Source organism: Mastigoproctus giganteus, chromosome 5 (assembly GCF_048544385.1).
Source record: "Mastigoproctus giganteus isolate SK-2022 chromosome 5, ASM4854438v1, whole genome shotgun sequence".
Taxonomy (NCBI): domain Eukaryota; kingdom Metazoa; phylum Arthropoda; class Arachnida; order Uropygi; family Thelyphonidae; genus Mastigoproctus; species Mastigoproctus giganteus.
The window spans coordinates 113,912,700-113,931,756 of NC_143579.1; the positions used below are offsets into that span (position 1 = coordinate 113,912,700).

A 19,057-nucleotide genomic window follows, 5' to 3' on the forward strand; every position below is an offset into this window, starting at 1 on the left:
AGTATATTCAATTTTTTCCTTGTCAGTGTTTTTCTTGCTCTTCATTTTTTGCCTTCGGTTCATCATAACAAGTGTTTCTTGACTAATTTTTTCTTCTTTTGATTTCTTTTTCCCTATAGGTTTCTTGGGCTTTATCACTTTCAGAAAGGTGTAATATTCCTCGTCGATATCTTGGTCCTGAGCAGTCTGCAGAAGCTCAAACTTGTTCTTAAGTTTGAGCTTCTGCAGAGTTCCAGAAGAATTCTTAAGTTCCAGTATATACTGCTTTTTCACCTCTTCTGTTATCTCAAAGACCGTTTTATTATTTACCCGAGTCAGTTTTTTCCTTTTCTTTCCTACATCTATATCAAGTGTACATCTTACCATTCTGTGATCACTTCCATCATTTACCTATTTCAGGATGGTAACATCATTCACAATATATCTTCTGTTAGTGAGGATGAAGTCGATTTCATTAGTTGTTAATCCATTTGGACTCTTCCATGTCCATTTTCTTTCACCCTTTTCTTGAAAAAAGTGTTCATTACTGACAATCCTTGAGATTCGGCAAATTCCACAAGTCTTTCACCTCTTTCATTTCGTTCACCAATTCCAAAATTTCCTATAATTCCCCTTTCTGTGCTGTTTTGTCTTTTTCCAACCTTAGCATTGAAGTCCCCAATAATAATAGTTTAGTGGGTTTTCTGCTCATCTAGAAGACTCAATTTCAGTGTACATTTCTTCAACCTCTTCATCATCATGGCTCGATGTTGGTGCATAAATCATTATAACCTTTAGCTTGTACCTCTTAGAAATCTTGAGTACTAGTCTTGACACCCTTGGTGATGTACTTTTGAATTCCAAAATGTTGTTTTTTTAAATATTTATGTACCAGAAACCCAAATCCATTCGCAGCATGGCATGCCAACTCTGAAGCGTTTGCTCTTGACGCATGTACAGAAGCCTCATGTTGTTTAACGCGAAAATCCAACAACCCTAAGTAGATCCAACGTAAACTGTGTCGCAGTCTTTACAAGAATGGCTCTCAACAAGATCATGTGTTTGTTGAAAGGTAGAAATGGTGTGAATGAGGCACATTCCTTTCTTTTTAATGAAGCCAAAATAATTAATATTCAGCACAATTATAGTTAATTACTTTGTGCTGAAACGCTTGAAATTAAACTACGTAAAAACTCGATTAATATTCGTACACCTTTTTTAATATCGGATGATTGATTCTATAAACGCATGCATGATGAGGAGTAAATTTCTTTTAAATACTTATGCATCAATGCATTTTTTAGTTTCATTCCGTCCTGTGAACACGAAGCATCGAAAAGCTTACATCTAGCTTAAGGAGGAAGAAATGTCTTCATATCTTATTTAGTTGTTCTTTCTAAATAAGTAAATGTGACATAATGTTTTCTTATACTGATGGTTGCGTCACGGTTAGTAGTTTTGGAGTTGGGCATTTCTACCTTTCAGTGGTGATTCCGGGTTATCAAGTCGGCATTGTAGCTATCGTTATGGAACACATTAAAATGTAGTTTATTAAATTCATTGTATTTTAATTAATTTACGTGATGGACTAGGAGAGTTGGATAAGAAGCCTTCCTATAAAAGATCAGGGTAATCCCTATATTATTTACTAAAAGTAACAAAGAATATAGGAGATATTGAGCAGATAATAGCTCTTATTACACTAAATTTATATTTTACTTGTCAGTACCACCATTGCCAACATAATTTTTAATACAGTTGACATTCGTAAATAAAAATTTTATTTGAAGAATATTCTATTATTTAGTTACTCAATCACTCATTCACATACTCTTATTTACTATTATGATATATAGTGTTAATTTTATAAAGGCCATCTATTTACATTTTCTTGTAAATGCATATCACTATTTGAATTTTCTGTAAGCTTTTTTTTTTTTTTAATATATATATATATATATATATAGGAAATGCAATAAGTGTGGTGAAGTGATGTCAGTAATGAATGAATTTTACTCAGGAGCACTTTTATGCCTTTATCAGATATGGACACAGCAGAACAAAACAATTTCAGATTCCGGTTATGTAATTAAAGGTAACTTAAGCTTTTTCTTCTTTTATATATAAAAATGCAGTATTGTATGCAATTTTTTTTTTGGAGAAGGGAGGGCTCCCAGGCCAGTAAAATTATAGTAGTTTGGGAGACTCATGTCTCCCAAAAAATATGCTTCTCCTTAAAAGAAAAAAAATGCCTTTTGTTGCATAAATTTTCATTTGTTTAGTGACATAGTTTCAAAACATACTTATAATAGCAGTGTGCATTATAATTTCAAAACTACAGTAGACTATGTTGTCTCCACTCTGATATATTGCAAATTTATTATGTAATATCTGAAGGGTTGTGGATTCAGGAACCGTTAATATAAGAAATAATGGCTAAGGTAAAGAAAGCCAACACGAGAACAATGAAAAACGGATAATTTATGCGAAAATTAGTTTCCTGACATCGGACTCTAGCGCTGCTTGCTTGGTAAACAGATGGTAGGTGTTATCGGTCTGGAACCAAAATCGAAAAGGATATATTGATTGACAGGTAGGTGTGGCAAATGATGAAATGATTGGTGGTGGGCGTGACAGAGGACAAGCTATTGTGTAGTCATTGGATGGCATTATAATGTGTATTTATGAGTAAAGAACGGTGCATAATAGTTTTGTAATGAACAGTAAACAGGTAATAGTAGCGATGAATCTTTTCAAAATGGAAGAAATTTGTAAGGAAAATAAAACAATGGTTGATTTTTTGATGAAAACTAAATTAATAAAAGTTTCATTCTATTCATTTTTATGTTCTTTATTATGTATTTTTCTCATTATTAAAAGCAGATTTTTGGAGTTCATGAGTGTTTTTACTATACTGTTGATTTAGGTTTGGTTACAAAAAAAGGAAAGGTTTCTTTATTTTTCGTTATATTTCGTAACCTGACCTTAAATGGTAGGTTAGGAAATAATAGAAACAGTTTCCTTATATTTAGTGACCTAACCTTAAACGTTAGGTTAGGAAATAATATTAGAAAAGAAAGAAAGATTATATATATATACATATACTGTATATATAGTGAATAGGTGTTGATTGATGTTATGATATGTGTGTATCCGCACAAGTGTCTTTAAAAATAAAAGTACAGTAATAAAAAAATAATATTTTGCTAATAAACAATTTGTACGCTAGTCCACAGGATTCTGAAGAAAAAAAGTTAGGTTACCCCCTCCACTTTGGGAAGGGTTCAAGCTCCCATGGGATTCAAGTGGAGGTAACCTGACCTTTTTTCACCATTATGAAAAGCGTTCATTAGGGAAAGTTACCATTAGTGCTTCTGAGTGCTACTAACACGATGTTATCGTGTGTTGTGTTTGCACACCAATCAGCACATCGTTTGCCACGCCTACCTGTCAATCAATATATCATTCTCGACTTTGCTCCAGACCGATAACACCTACTGCCTGTTTACTGAGCAAGCAGTGCTAGAGTGCCGTGTCGGGAAACTAATTTTCCTTCGTAAGTTATTCGACGTTTCTCGTTCGTCGTTCTCGTGTTGGCTTTCTTTACCTTCGTTGAAATAATCACACTACTATGCATTGAATTAACATTATTTAGAGAATTTTAATGGCAGATGTTTTAGAGCACTGTGGTTCCTTTATCTATCAGTAAAACTGAAAGACTTTACCTTAGACTTCAATGAGAATATCATTGACTTTTGACAAGCCGTTGGATACAAAGAGCTCATTCTTGGATCAATGGCTTTGGTGAAGGAGATTTAGACCTCAGTTGTTACTAGCCACACTGAGTGTCTGGATGGAAGAAACAGGGGTTAAATGAGCTAGCTGCTCATTTAACCCCTGTTTTGGATTTGGAGAGAAGGCTACTTGGATAGTCTCTAGCTGACCCCTAGGATCAAGTAAACTGCTAGGTGCAATGCATTTTTTGACATTCTCTCTTAGTGGTTGAAAAGTGTGAAAAAATTTAAAACTTAACATCTCTGCTGACTTTGTACTCAAAAGGCTTAGTGTATGAGCTCTCATTTCTGTCTAGTCCAGGGCAAGGTGCTTAGGTAAGACTTTCCCTATTTAGCTGAACAGCGCCAACTTTTGTCTAGTAGGCAGATTTTGCAAACTGCAAGACTTTTCTAAGCCCTATAGTAGTTATAAATATTGTAAATTTCACTTTATTCTATATATATCGAGTTTTAAATTTCAAGTTTTGTTTTTCTAAAAGTTGATTGGCTTTTGGTGTTTTCACATAGCAACCTACATAGCTGTGTTGTTGTTATTTGGTTTTTAGAATCATTAGCAACTAAGGCCATATTGCTCCGGGGATATGCGGTGGTCATTCCCTGACCTTTCCGCATCCTCCGTATTTGGTGGTCACGGGCTCGAACCCCAGTCTAATCAAGAAGCGTGTGCTACGCACTGCTGCTCCTGCCCACCTGGCTATGGGAGTTGCCTACATAGCTGTGTGAATAGAACAAGATATACAGGCATACCTCGAATAACGAATAGGATGCATTCCACGAAATTACTTCGTTAAACGAAACTTCGTTTTCAGAGGTAAAAATACTATGGCCAGAATAGGGATATGTTCCTACGTAAAGAAAATGAAAAGCTTTTTTTTCGAACAAAGAAAATTTTTATTAAATAAACAGTCAACTTGCATACAAAGTGAAATCACATTTTAAAATATGAGTCTAAAGTTGATTGCTTATGCTTTTTTTCTCTTTCATTTAACAATTGCCTATACGGAGTTATTGCATTTAACACTGATCGCTTAACAATAAAACTTCTTCCTAAATCAGGATCATTTTCACTAAAAAAATTTAAAACGTTTTCAATGTCATTTAAGCACCTTTTTAAATCTTTGGTTGTTAACACTTTTTCGGCAGGAACTTCTTTAACTTCGTCTTCATTATCTCTGTCTTCGTTGCTAACAAGGTTTTCTAAATCTTCCACTGAAAAACCATCATCTTCTGCATTCAATAAATTTCTAACATCCTCTTCATTGACATTTTCGAAACCTATTGATTGAGCCATCTGGATAACTTCATTTCTAATTTCTTGGATGTTATTTTCTTCTTCTAGTACAACTTCTGGCCATATTTTGCACCAAACTCCATTTAAGCATTTCTTAGTGACTTCTTTCCAAGAACTATCAATGTTTTCAATTACGTTTTTAATGGTGTAGTTTTTCCAAAAAGTTTTAACTGTCATTTCCTCTTTATCCTCTAGTTCAGTTAAATTGCTTAATGTTCGACGCAGATAATAAGCTTTAAATGATGCTATTACTCCCTGATCCAATGGTTGAATCAGTGAACTTGTGTTTGCTGGAAGAAACACAACTTTGACAGGAATGCATGTGTCCAACGTGTTAAGATCAGTAGGATGTCCCGGAGCATTGTCTAACAACAAAAGAGCTTTTTCTTCAAAGTTGTTTTTTTGACAATACCGTTTTACTCCAGGACAAAAGTGGTTAACAAACCAATCAGTAAATAACTCCTTGGTAACCCACGCTTTTCTATTTGCTTTCCATATTACAGGTAAATTCATTTTTATGTTACCTTTTAACGCCCTCGGATTTTCTGAATGGTAAACTAATAACAATTTTAATATATAATCGCCAGAGGCATTTGATCCAAAGAGTAACGTTAAACGATCTTTGGCTGCTTTGAACCCAGCAGCTGATTTTTCTTCAATAGAAATGAAGCTTTTTGTTGGTAGCCGTTTCCAGAACAAACCGCTTTCGTCAACATTGAACACCAAATTTGGTGGAAAATTTTCGCGTTCAATTATTTCCTTTAGTTTTTCTGGAAACTTCTGTTAATTTTACACTATGAATCCTGGTCCGTTTTTTAAATTTCTCGAACCAACCACGAGAAGCCCCAAAGGTTTCCGTAATTTCTTCAGTTTGTTTAGATTTCAGGTGATTAAACTGGAATATATTTTTTTTATGTTAAATGGCGCTTGTAATTGCGGACTTCGTTATATCGAAGCTTCGTTATCAGAGGTAACGTTAACCGAGGTATGCCTGTACTTCTATATATACAGAAGTATATCTTGTTCTATTCAAGCTTTGTTGTTGTGGCAACCATGGCCAGACATTTAAGAAGTAACATTGATAAAGCAAAGGATTTGGGAAGTAGGGGAGAGAGAGAGAGAGAGAGAGAGAGAGAGAGAGAGAGAGAGAGAGAGAGAGAGAGAGAGAGAGAGAGAGAGAGAATGATGGCTCAAATACTGATCCATTAATGTGGGAAGGGCTTATTTTTTTAGGTTGATGCTTTATAAGCTTGCTTTCTTGCATCATTTGCCACTACTGTTCTGTTCAATTGGAACAAATAGATTGCGATACAGGATTCCACTGTTAGAATCCAGAGGGTATGAAAGGTTGTTAAATTAATAGATAACAGAGCTGAAAAGACTCAGTATGTTCTATGTTATATATCAATTAGTTAAGACTGAAGTGTTCTACAAGACATCATAGAGGTAATTCCTCCTTTTCTTAATTAAGGTTGAAGAGTAAGGCAAGATTAAGAGGAATTGGAGGAGGATATGTTTTTGAAGAAATAAGAAATCTAAGGAGGCAATTGCCAGTGTTTTCTTTTTTTGATACGAATAATACAAGGGCTGCAATGAAAGTCATATTAGAGCAAGTCATATGTAGATATACTTGAAGCCAAGGCAATAAAAATCTATATTGAGAATCAGGTATTAAGGACAAGAGTATTGGATTGTAAGTTGATTAGTGATGCAAATAGAGAAGAAAACTATGCTTCTATTACAGAAGGAAAAAAAGCAGTCATTGGAAGAAAAGAAATCTCATGTGTTGATTATAAAATCAGATTTAGAGGGTATTAGTACTAGTTATGAGGTTCAAGAACATTTTGTGAAAATTGTGAAACCATTGGGGGGAAGAGTTACTGTTACAGAAATAAAAAAGTACACTTGTTGGATCCTAGAGGTACTGAGTGATATTAGAAATTCTCTCATATTTCAACATATATTAGCATTAGTAGAGGCATTTGATGCAAGAAAGCGAGCTTATGCAGCTTCAGCCAAAAAAAAAAAAAATAATAATAATAATAAATAAATAAATAAAAAATAACCACTTCCACTTCACCCTTCTGTTCGTTCGAAATACCTGTCCAGCTGAGCCTTAAACTTATTTAGGCTATCAACTTCCACGACAAGGGATGGAAGTCTATTCCACCAACCAACCACCCGCTGGCTAAAGGCAAATTTCCTCACATCTATCCTACATCTGTCTTTTTCTCAATTTGAATTTATGCCCTCTCAGGTGATTATTCTGAGCAAGAGGAAGAATCCCATCAGCATTGAGCATGCTCAAACCATTCAAGGCTTTATACACCTCTATCAGATCACCTCACCGGTGCCTAGTCTCCAGACACTGTAATTTGCAAAATTTAAGCCTTTCTTCGTAAGAGCACCCCTTTGTTCCATTCACTAATCTTGTTGCCCTTCTCTGTACTCGTTCCAGAATCTCTACATCCTTCTTGAAATGAGGCCTCCAGACCTGTATACAGTACTCTAGGTGTGGTCTGACCATTGCCTTATACAAGGGAATAATCACCTCCTTATCCCTGCTAGAAAAATTCCTATATATCATCGACAATACACCATGAGCTACTCTTGCAGCCCGTCTGCACTGCTCAGAAAACTTCATATCTGCCTGCACAACCACCCCCAGGTCCCTTTCATTATCTACCACTGTCAGTGTAGTACCACAGAGTTGATATGTTGCTCTGGGGTTGCTGTTTCCCACATGTAGTACTTTACATTTGTCAATGTTAAACTTCGTTTGCCACCTCTCAGCCCATCTGCTCAATCTTTCCAGATCCTGTTGCAGTAGCATAGTGTCAGTAGTGCCCCTGACAACCCTGCCAACCTTTGTATCGTCTGAAAACTTGGACATTAAGCTTGATATACCATCATCGGTATCATTTATAAATACAGAAAACAATAATGGACCCAATACTGAACCCTGAGGGACTCCACTAATAACATTATTCCACGATGAGCAGTGTCCATTGATTACCACTCTCTGTCTTCTCCCCTTCAACCACCCCTTTATCCATAGCAGCAGTTTGCCTCCAATGCCACACTGCTCCAATTTGTGCAGCAGTCTTCCATGTGCAACAGTATCAAAAGCCTTTCTAAGATCCAAGTATATAATATCAAAGTTATTCCCTGCATCAAGTTCTTTTGTGACTGCATCATAGTATCCAATCAAATTGGTCAGGCAAGACTTCCCCTTAACAAAACCATGCTGTTTCTGAGCTGTAACTGAAGTCTTGTCTAGATGATCCTGCAGTGCTTCTTTAACCAGTGCCTCCATTAATTTTCCAGGAACAGAAGTTAAACTAACAGGTCTATAATTACTTGTGTCGCCCTTTGATCCTCCTTTGTGAATTGGGGTCACATTTGCACATCTCCAGTCCATGGGTACTTCCCCTGAGCCCAAGGAAGCTCTCATAATTATGGCTAAGGGTTTGCTTACTTCCTTTCCTGCCTCCTTTAATATAACTGGATAGATCACATCCACCCCAGGTGCCTTTCTTGTATTTATCTTCAACAATTTCTCCTCCACTTTACTTTCAGTTATTACAAGATTCTCTAGCTTACTGCCAGAGTTGAATACACCTCTGGCATTCCCCTCGCTGAATAACTCCTCATGTGTGAATGTCGATGCAAAATATTCATTCAGTTTGTTAGCTACCTGAGCAGGATCATCAACAGTTGACACATCGATATTAAGTGGACCAATCTGATTCATCCCCTTCCTTCTAGAGTTTACATAAGTAAAGAACTCTTTGCTGTTTTTCTTTGCATCCCTTGCCAAAGATTTCTCGTAATCTGCATTCGCCTGCCTATCCTCCTTTGTAACTTGGTTACAGATCAACTTGTATCTATCATAGGCTTCTGTGTCACATGTTAATTTGTATGTATCCCATGCATTTTTCTTCTCTGCCATATGTCTCATTAGTTCATCTGACATTCACTTAGGCCTAAACCTTGAACAATATTTCTTAGTTGGTATGTAAAGCGTAGTAGCTTCCAAGATAAGTTCTTTGAAATTCTTCCCATTTTGAATTTGCTGTTGGTAACATCATCAGTTGGTCCCACTGTATAGAATTTAAATACTGTCTCAGTCCATCGTAGTTGCCTTTACGAAAGCAATAACCCTTCCCTTTACCCCTAATGGTAGTTACCTCTTTGAGTAAATCCCACTTCAGCACACTGTGATCACTGCCACCTAGTGGTTCATTTACCTGCAGATTCTTAATGCATGAAGAATCACTACTGATAATCAAATCAAGAGTATTACTCCCTCTAGTTGCCTCCCGAACATGCTGATGTAGAAAACAATTATCCAATAAATCCACAAAAGCCTTGCTAGTGTGTGAGTGACCAGCCCCCAAATTCCAGTCAATATCTGGGAAATTAAAATCTCCCATTATAAGACTCTCTGATTTACTGGCCCACTGTATTTCCCCGTACAGTTTCTTATTATACTCATCAGAGTCATTAGGCTTATAGCACACTCCTACTCTCAATTTTGATCTCCCAATGCTTATGTCACACCAAAGTGACTCGACACTGCACTGTCCAGCAATGCAGGGTCGACTGGCTTCACTTCCTTGGATTTTATGAATTTCTTAACTAATAGCATAACCCCTCCTCCCTTCCTATCCTGTCTATCCTTTCTGTAGACATTGTACTCCCCAAATTCCAGTTCTGCATTCCTTATATCTGTGTGACAACATGTCTCTGATATCCCCACAATATCTGCCTTTGATGTTTTGAGCAATACCTCAAATTCATCGAATTTATTTACTAAACTCCTAGCATTGGTGTATACTTGCGTGTACACCAATGCTAGGAGTTTGTGTTTATTTGTACCCCAATGATTCCCAGCAGTGTCTGAAATATCCTGCATCTTATTTTCCAGGCTGCGGCTCATTCCAATAGAAGCAGTGCAAGAATCACTTTCACCTTTGCCAGTGGCTACTGTTAATCTATTAGTCCTTGTATCCCCCCCAATCTAGCAGTTTTCCGCCCCACCTAACACTGCCTCGATAGCATCAGCAAACATTCTTGCACCCTTTCTATTTAAGTGTATCCCATCCCTGTAGAAGCAGTCTCTCCTGTTAACAAGTACAGACCAGGCTGAAAAAAATTCTACCCCTTAGGAAATAGAGTCACCAACAACTACTAGTTCCTTTGGGACCAGCGCATTCTGCCTTGGAGGCTGCTGCTGTGTTGCGTGATGACCAAGTGCAAGCTCTGGCATTGGTGTGGGCAGCTGAGAGCTTGATGGGCCCCTCACTTTTAATCCTTCGAGGGCATCCACCCTGTCCTTCAAGCTCTCATATAGGCCCATAACAATGCTGAGTTGTCGCCTGATTTCCTTACACTCCTTGCATTGCGCACACACAAAGACATCCCCCATGGCAGTGTCATGTCCCGTACCTGACTGATGCACAAACATCAAGCAAGTAGTGCATTTTAATAGGCTGTGATTCAGAGGGCAACACCCCCCCCCCCCCCAGTTCTCCCCTGAGCCACAGCACTCCCAATAGCTTGAGCCTTTTGCTTTGCTGCTCTGGTCTGAGTCATGATTTCGATTTAATTTCAATAAAATTTCAATTTCAGTACAAAATTAAAACCCTAAACTTATATCCCAACACAGTTATAACGCTATATTTATGTTTCAGTATCGAGTGTTATCTACAAAATTCCTTTATATAACTTCCGTATCAAGTTAAGTATTAATTATATATTTTTTGCTAATTATTTATGTTACGTAATCCAAGTCGTTATATGTATAGTTAAAGGTACAATTTAATTGACAATGAAGTTCAACAAGATTAATTATCTGATTAATTGACAATATTATGTACTATACTATACTATATTAAGCTTATGCTATCTATTTCGAGATATTATGTATCGCGTAACAATGGCGGCTATTTACGAACGGTAAACACATGGATTTGATACCCTTTCCGATACTAAGTAATACCTACAAAATCTCTATCTAAGTTACTTTAATCTAAGTATCCTAAATAGGAATATAAAGCTACTCTAGAAAATAAGTTAATATGCCAATTTAAGCTAATAAAACAGAAAATAAATCAGAAAAAACTTCTCTGTTCCAGGAGCGGCAAAAATGTACGTCCACACAGACTACGTTCGTTCTCATTCAAATCCTAGTATTAGTATTAGTATGGCAAATGATGCAAGAAAGTAAGCTTATACAGCATTAGCCAAAAAAAATAAAATAAATAAAATCGCGTGTGTACTGTGTACGCACAAAAGATGTTTTATGTATAAACATCTTTGACGACAGCTACTAAATTTCGAATAGCTAGAACTGAAATCATGAATGATGTAATTTATGCTCACACATGCTACTTATTCTACCGAATCAACATTTGGAAGAGGTTAGGCCAATAGCCTAATTACCCCTTTTATTGTAGCCATTTGTTGAATAGTATGATTGCAAATATACAAGTATTTGCATTGTTAAAATTGTACTATCATGTTACTCTGTCATGTTTTGTTGCAAATTGCACATGCAGTGCTAATGAGATCTGCAAGAAGCGACAATATCCATGCATAATATGTTATTGAAACTTTGACTTGGCTCATGATCTCAATGAGTACAAGCATGAGATTGTAATGCTGCACATTCCATTTCACAATGAGGAAACAGGCGCCTCCGTAGCCAGGTGGGAAGGAGCAGCAGTGAGTAGCACACGCTTCTTGATTAGACCGGGGTTCGAGCCCGTCACCACCAAATATGGAGTATGCGGAAAGGTCAGGGAATGACCACCGCACCGGAGCAATATGGCCTTAGTTGCTAATGCTCCTAAAAACCAAATAACGACAACAACAACAACAACGAGGAAACAGAGATACCGTCATAGATGAAATATGTCAAGATCTGCGACGACAATGAAGAGCTCATACTAGATAGTAAATTGTGTGAATCGGACTTGGACCTTCGCAGAATGATTGAAATATGTAAGACAATGACAGTGACCTTGATGAAGCATGCAATGATGATCTGCATAGCCTTGTAACGCAACTTCGAGAAGAAGACTCCTTTCACAAGATTAGTGAATGGAACAAAGGGTTGTTCTTATGAAGAAAGCCTTAAGTTTTGCAAATTACACTGTCTGGAGACTAGAAGCGTGCTTCGAGGTGATCTGATTGAGGTGTATAAGGCCTTGAATGGTTTAAGCATGCTCGATGCTGATGGGATTCTTCCTCTTGCTTAGAATAATCACCTGAGAGAGCATAAATTCAAATTGGGGAAAGACAGTTGAAGGATAGATGTGAGGAAGTTTGCTTTTAGCCAGCAGGTGGTTAATTGCTGGAACAAACTTCCATCTGTCGTTGTGTTAACTTACTTAGCTTAAATAGATTCAAGACAAAACTAGACAAACATTTGGAGTGAGTGGATGGGTGAAATGAGACGTTTTTTTTTTTTTTTTGCTGATTGATGCTGTATAAGCTTGCTTTCTTGCATCATATGCCTTTACCAATAATGCTTTCAAAACTTTTACAATCATCCAAATAGAGAGATGAATGAGGATCTAAAGCTTGCCACACTCAACTGACTGAGTGCAATGGCAAAGAAATGCAAAACTTGATGACCAACAAGGACGTCTGTAACTTAATGAGAATGGCCAATGACAAGCAAAAGATTCTATTCATGCATGTAATTTGGAGTCTGTTATCTCCCAGTCGTGAACTGATTCAAATATTCTTAACCGACCCAGCTGGTTGCAAAAAAATGTTTATGATTCGCCTCTTGATGAAAATATACAACCACTTCAGTAATTCGGACAGGTACTGTAATGCCTACGTTACTTGCGCTTCAACTGGTGAGGCTGCTGTTGTGACAGACTGAACTACTGTGCTCGCTGCCCTAAAGATAACCATTTCTCTGGTTACAGAAAGGTTTCTGCCATGGGTGGTTATGGTTAGCCTAAACCCACCTAAGTGGTATGCCCCAAATCATAAACGCTTTTCTGCAACCAGCTGCTTCATCACTATGTACTGATGAGACTTAATAGTTCAAATAATAAAATATTGTTATTTTGATTTTAATATATGTTTTATATGTTTATTATTATATTAGCACCTGTGCTTTTTTAATACATGAAAAAAGTTGCATATATGTCTCTTAAACTGGACTGAACCGGATAACTGAGGGTTTTAGCATGCACTTCAGCCATCTCAGCTAGTAGACTTCCCTTAGATTTCTCTATTCTCAGAAGAGAGAAAGGCAGCTCACAAATTATCTAGTGAATAAACCTCTTCCTTTCTCCTGCTTTTTCATGTAACAGCTTTAGTTCCTTATTAAAAATTCTCCTACAGTTTTTTATGCAGTGTTGTGTTTTAAGTTATTTCCATTCTTGCATAACATGCAAATTACAGTGTCTGGTGATAAGGCACCTGCGAGGTGATCTGATTGAGGTGTATAAAGCCTTGAATGGTTTGAGCATGCTCAATGCTGATGGGATTCTTCCTCAGAATAATTGCCTGAGAGGGCATAAATTCAAATTGAGGAAAGACAACTGTAGGATAGATGTGCGGAAGTTTGCCTTTAGCCAGCGGGTGGTTGATTGGTGGAACAAACTTCCATCTATCGTTGTAGAAATTGATAGCTTAAATAGTTTCAAGGCAGAACTTGACAAATATTTCGAGCGAGTGGATGGGTGAAATAAGATTTTTTTTTGGCTGATGCTATATAAGCTTGCTTTCTTGTATCACGTGCCTTTGCTAATGCCCTTCATTCAATATTTTTTTAAAAAAGATTAGTAGCATCTTGGATTGCTTCAATGAACATTTCCCATATGGCATTTGTATTTGTTATAAACATCAATTAGTGTCACTGAAAGATCTTAAAAAATAATTCTTAGCCCATCGTAATCACCTTTGAAAATGAAATCTTTTATGGCAGTTATTTCTTAAATTTTTTTTTTTTTTGGCTGATGCTATATAAGCTTGCTTTCTTGCATTATTTGCCACCACCACTACTAGATAAGTCCCACTTCAACACTGTAATTACTGTCACATAGTAGGTTCTTTAGTTAAAGGTTCTTAATACTGTACTTGTTAACAGGAGAGATTGCTTCTACAGGGATGGGATACACTTAAATAGAAAGGGTGCAAGAATATTTGCTGATGCTATCGAGGCAGTGTTAGGTGGGTCGGAAAACTGCTAGCTTGGGGGGAGACAAAGACCAATAGATTCACAGTAGCCACTGGCAGAGGTGAAAGAGATTCTTGCACTGCTTCTATTAGAATGAGCAGAAGCCTGAAAAACAAGATGCATGGTATTTCAGAGACTGCTGGGAGCCATTGCGGTACAAGTAAACACATGGGTTGTGTTAGGGTAGCTAAGAATAGAAACAGGTGCAGGTATACTTGCGTGTACACCAATGCTAGGAGTTTAGTAAATAAATTTGATGAATTTGAGGTATTGCTCAAAACATCGAAGGCAGATATTGTTGGGATATCAGAGACGTGGTGTCACACAGATATAAGGGATGCAGAACTGCAATTTGGGGAGTACAACATCTACAGAAAGGATAGACAGGATAGGAAGGGAGGAGGGGTTATGTTATTAGTTAAGAAACACATAAAAACCAAGGAAGTGAAGCCAGTCGACATCGCTGGACAGTGCAGTGTGGAGTCAGTTTGGTGTGACATAAACATTGGGAGATCAAAATTGAGAGTAGGAGTGTGCTATAGGCCTAATGACTCTGATGAGTATAATAAGGAACTGTACAGGGAAATAGAGTGGGCCAGTAAATCAGAGTGTCTTATAATGGGAGATTTTAATTTCCCAGATATTGACTGGAATTTGGGGGCTGGTTACTCACACACTAGCAGGACTTTTGTCAATTTATTGGATGATTGTTTTCTACATCAGCATGTTCGGGAGGCAACTAGAGGGAGTAATACTCTTGATTTGATTATCAGCAGTGATTCTTCATGCATTAAGAATCTGCAGATAAATGAACCACTAGGTGGCAGTGATCACAGTGTGCTGAAGTGGGATTTACTCAAAGAGGTAACTACCATTAGGGGTAAAGGGAAGGGTTATTGCTTCCGTAAAGGCGACTACGATGGACTGAGACAGTATTTAAATTCTATACAGTGGGACCAACTGATGATGTTACCAACAGCAAATTCAAAATGGGAAGCATTCAAAGAACTTATCTTGGAAGCTACTAGGCTTTACATACCAACTAAGAAATATTGTTCAAGGTTTAGGCCAAAATGGATGTCAGATGAACTAATGAGGCATATGGCAGAGAAGAAAAATGCATGGGATACATACAAATTAACACATGACACAGAAGCCTATGATAGATACAAGTTGATATGCAACCAAGTTACAAAGGAGGTTAGGCAGGCGAAGGCAGATTACGAGAAATCCTTGGCAAGGGATGCAAAGAAAAACAGCAAAGAGTTCTTTACTTATGTAAACTCTAGAAGGAAGGGGATGAATCAAATTGGTCCACTTGATATTGATGGGTCAAGTGTTGATGATCCTGCTCAGGTAGCTAACAAACTAAATGAATATTTTGCATCGACATTCACACATGAGGAGTTCTTCAGCAAGGGGAATGCCAGAGGTGTATTCAACTCTAGCAGTAAGCTACAGAATCTTGAAATAACTGGGAGTAAAGTGGAGGAGAAACTGTTGAAGATAAACACAAGAAAGGCACCCGGGGTGGATGGGATCTATCCAGTTATATTAAAGGAGGCAGCAAAGGAAGTAAGCAAACCCTTAGCCATAATTATTTTTATTTTATTTTTTTTTTGATTTGGTAGTTGTTGGCGCATCGGCTTCTGTGGCCATATTGCACCTCCCAAGGTTTTTGCAGTACTTTGATCCAAGCCCGAGGCAGGAATCGAACCCGCGACCTTTGGGCTGCCGGGCAGGTACTTTACCCACTCGGCTAGCTCGGTCGGCTTCCATAATTATGAGAGCTTCCTTGGACTCAGGGGAGGTACCCATAGACTGGAAATGTGCAAATGTGACCCCAATTCCCATAGGAGGATCAAAGGCTGACACAAGTAATTATAGACCTGTGAGCTTAACTTCTGTTCCAGGAAAATTAATGGAGGCACTGGTTAAAGAAGCACTGCAGGATCATTTAGACAAGATTTCAGTTATAGCTCAGACACAGCATGGTTTTGTTAAGGGGAAGTCTTGCCTGACCAACTTGATTGGATACTATGATGCAGTCACAAAAGAACTGGATGCAGGGAATAACTTTGATATTATATACTTGGATCTTAGAAAGGCTTTTGATACTGTTGCACATGGAAGACTGCTACACAAATTGGAGCTGTGTGACATTGGAGGCAAATTGCTGCTATGGATAAAGGGGTGGTTGAGGGGGAGAAGACAGAGTGTGGTAATCAATGGACACTGCTCATCGTGGACTGATGTTATTAGTGGAGTCCCTCAGGGCTCAGTGTTGGGTCCATTATTGTTTTCTGTATTTATAAATGATATTCATGATGGTATATCGGGCTTAATGTCCAAGTTTGCAGACGATACAAAGGTTGGCAGGGTTGTCAAGGACACTACTGACACTATGCTGCTGCAACAGGATCTGGAAAGGTTGAGCAGATGGGCTGAGAGGTGGCAAATGCAGTTTAACATTGATAAATGTAAAGTACTACACATGGGAAACAGCAACCCCAGAGCAACGTATCAACTCTGTGGTACTACACTGACAGTGATAGAGAATGAAAGGGACTTGGGGGTGGTTGTGCAGGCAGATATGAAGTTCTCTGAGTAGTGCAGACGGGCTGCAAGAGTAGCTCATGGGGTATTGTCAATGATATACAGGAATTTTTCCAGCAGGGATAAGGAGGTGATTATTCCATTGTATAAGGCGATGGTCAGGCCACACCTAGAGTACTGTATACAGGTCTGGAGACCTCATTTCAAGAAGGATGTAGAGCTGCTGGAACGAGTACAGAGAAGGGCAACAAGATTAGTGAATGGAACAAAGGGGTGCTCTTACGAAGAAAGGCTTAAGTTTTGCAAATTACAGTGTCTGGAGACTAGGCACCAGCGAGGTGATCTGATAGAGGTGTATAAAGCCTTGAATGGTTTAAGCATGCTCAATGCTGATGGGATTCTTCCTCTAGCTCAGAAAAATCACCTGAGAGGGCATAAATTCAAATTGAGGAAAGACAGATGTAGGATAGACGTGCAGAAATTTGCCTTTAGCCAGCGGGTGGTTGGTTGGTGGAACAGACTTCCATCCCTTGTGGTGGAGGTTGATAGCCTAAATAAGTTTAAGGCTCAGCTGGACAGGTATTTTGAACGAACAGAGGGGTGAAGTGGAAGTGGGTTTTTTTTTTTTTTTTTTTTTGGCTGATGCTGCATAAGCTTGCTTTCTTGCATCAAATGCCTCTACTAATGCTAATGCTAATACATGATTGCTGCTGATAATCAAGTCAAGAACCTTACTTCTTGTAGTTGCTTCTTTAACATATATATACACTGTGCTGCCAATTTATTAGGTACACCCCTGCTGTGCACACAAATGGTTCATCCCACAACATTGCAAGTCACATGACCACAGTTGTGGTTATAAAAAAAACCAATGTTGTGGATATAAATGCAGCAGAACAACCTTTCTAATATCAGTTAAGCAAACAAACCATAGCAAGAATTGGAAAATCAGTGATCTAACGGACTTTGAATGTGGCATGGTAGTAGGTGCAAGACGTGCTGGACAAAGCATCTCTGAAACGGCAGTTCTCCTGAACTTTTCATGCACCACAGTTTCAAGGGCATATCAAGAATGCTGCAATGAACAGAAAACATCCTCTCAACGGCACTACTGTGGAAGAAAATTGCTTCTTGATGAAAGCAGTCAGAGGAGGATGGCTAGAATTGTGCACATCACGTCAGAATACAACCTTGGTGCGCAACAGATCACTAGTCGCACTTTGTCGTGAATGGGCTACAACAGCCGATGGCCACATCGCATACTTTTGTTATCAATGAAGAACAAGAGAGCATGCCCCCTGTGGGCACAGCAACACTAGCACTGGATTATCGAGGATTGGAAAACAGTTGCTTGGTCTGACAAGTCAAAGTTCCTGGTGCATCATGTTGATGGAAGGCTCAGAATTTGGCAAAAACAACATGAATACATGGACCCGTCATGTGGGGGACTACTGTGCAAGGTGGTGAAGGCAGTGTTATGGTGTGGGGAATGTTTTCTTGGCACACGTTGGGTCCATTGATACCCATAGATTCATGTCTGAATGCCACATCGTACCTAAACATCGTTGCTGACCAAGTGCATCTGTTCATGTTGACAGTTTATCCTATCAGTCAGATGGTTACTTTCAGCAGGCCGACCGGGCTAGCCGGGTGGGTAAAGCGTCTGCCTGGCAACCCAAAGGTCGCGGGTTCGATTCCCGCCTCGGGCTTGGATCAAAGTACTACAAAAACCTTGGGAGGTGCATTATGGCCACAGAAGCCTATGCGCCAACAACTACCAAAAAAAAAAAAAACTTCCAGCAAGATAATGCGCCGGTGCATAAAGCCTGAATCATTATGGAATGGTTCCAGGAACACGACAATGACTTTACTTTGCTGCAGTGGCCTGCTCAATTCTATTGAACATATTTGGGATGAGCTGGAAAGGGCTGTTCGCTGCAGGCCTACACTTCCGTTGAATCTCAAGAAACTGCACGACACACTCATGTCTGCATGGTACTGCATTCCTGCATAATGTTTTCAACATCTTGTTCAATCCATGCCTAGACAAATTCAGGCTGTTTTGAAGGCTAAAGGAGACTCAACACGCTACTAGGTAGGTGTACCTAATAAAGTGGTAGCACAGCGTATATATCTATGTTAAAGAAGATTTTCCAGATGACCATTTTTGATATATATGGAAAATGGTCATATCTGGAAAATTCGAAAATGTTCAGCTACTGACTAAGT

General features: G+C 38.4%; 1 protein-coding gene across 1 annotated transcript in view; it reads left to right on the forward strand.

Annotated features, from left to right (window-relative positions):
* Positions 1–19,057, forward strand: part of LOC150085648 (ELMO domain-containing protein 3-like) — a 236,720-nt gene that overhangs the window by 204,628 nt on the left and 13,035 nt on the right. The window contains exon 10 of the mRNA XM_090374635.1: positions 1,947–2,074. Coding sequence (XP_090230761.1) covers positions 1,947–2,074 — 128 coding nt within the window. The remainder of the gene's footprint in view (positions 1–1,946; positions 2,075–19,057) is intronic.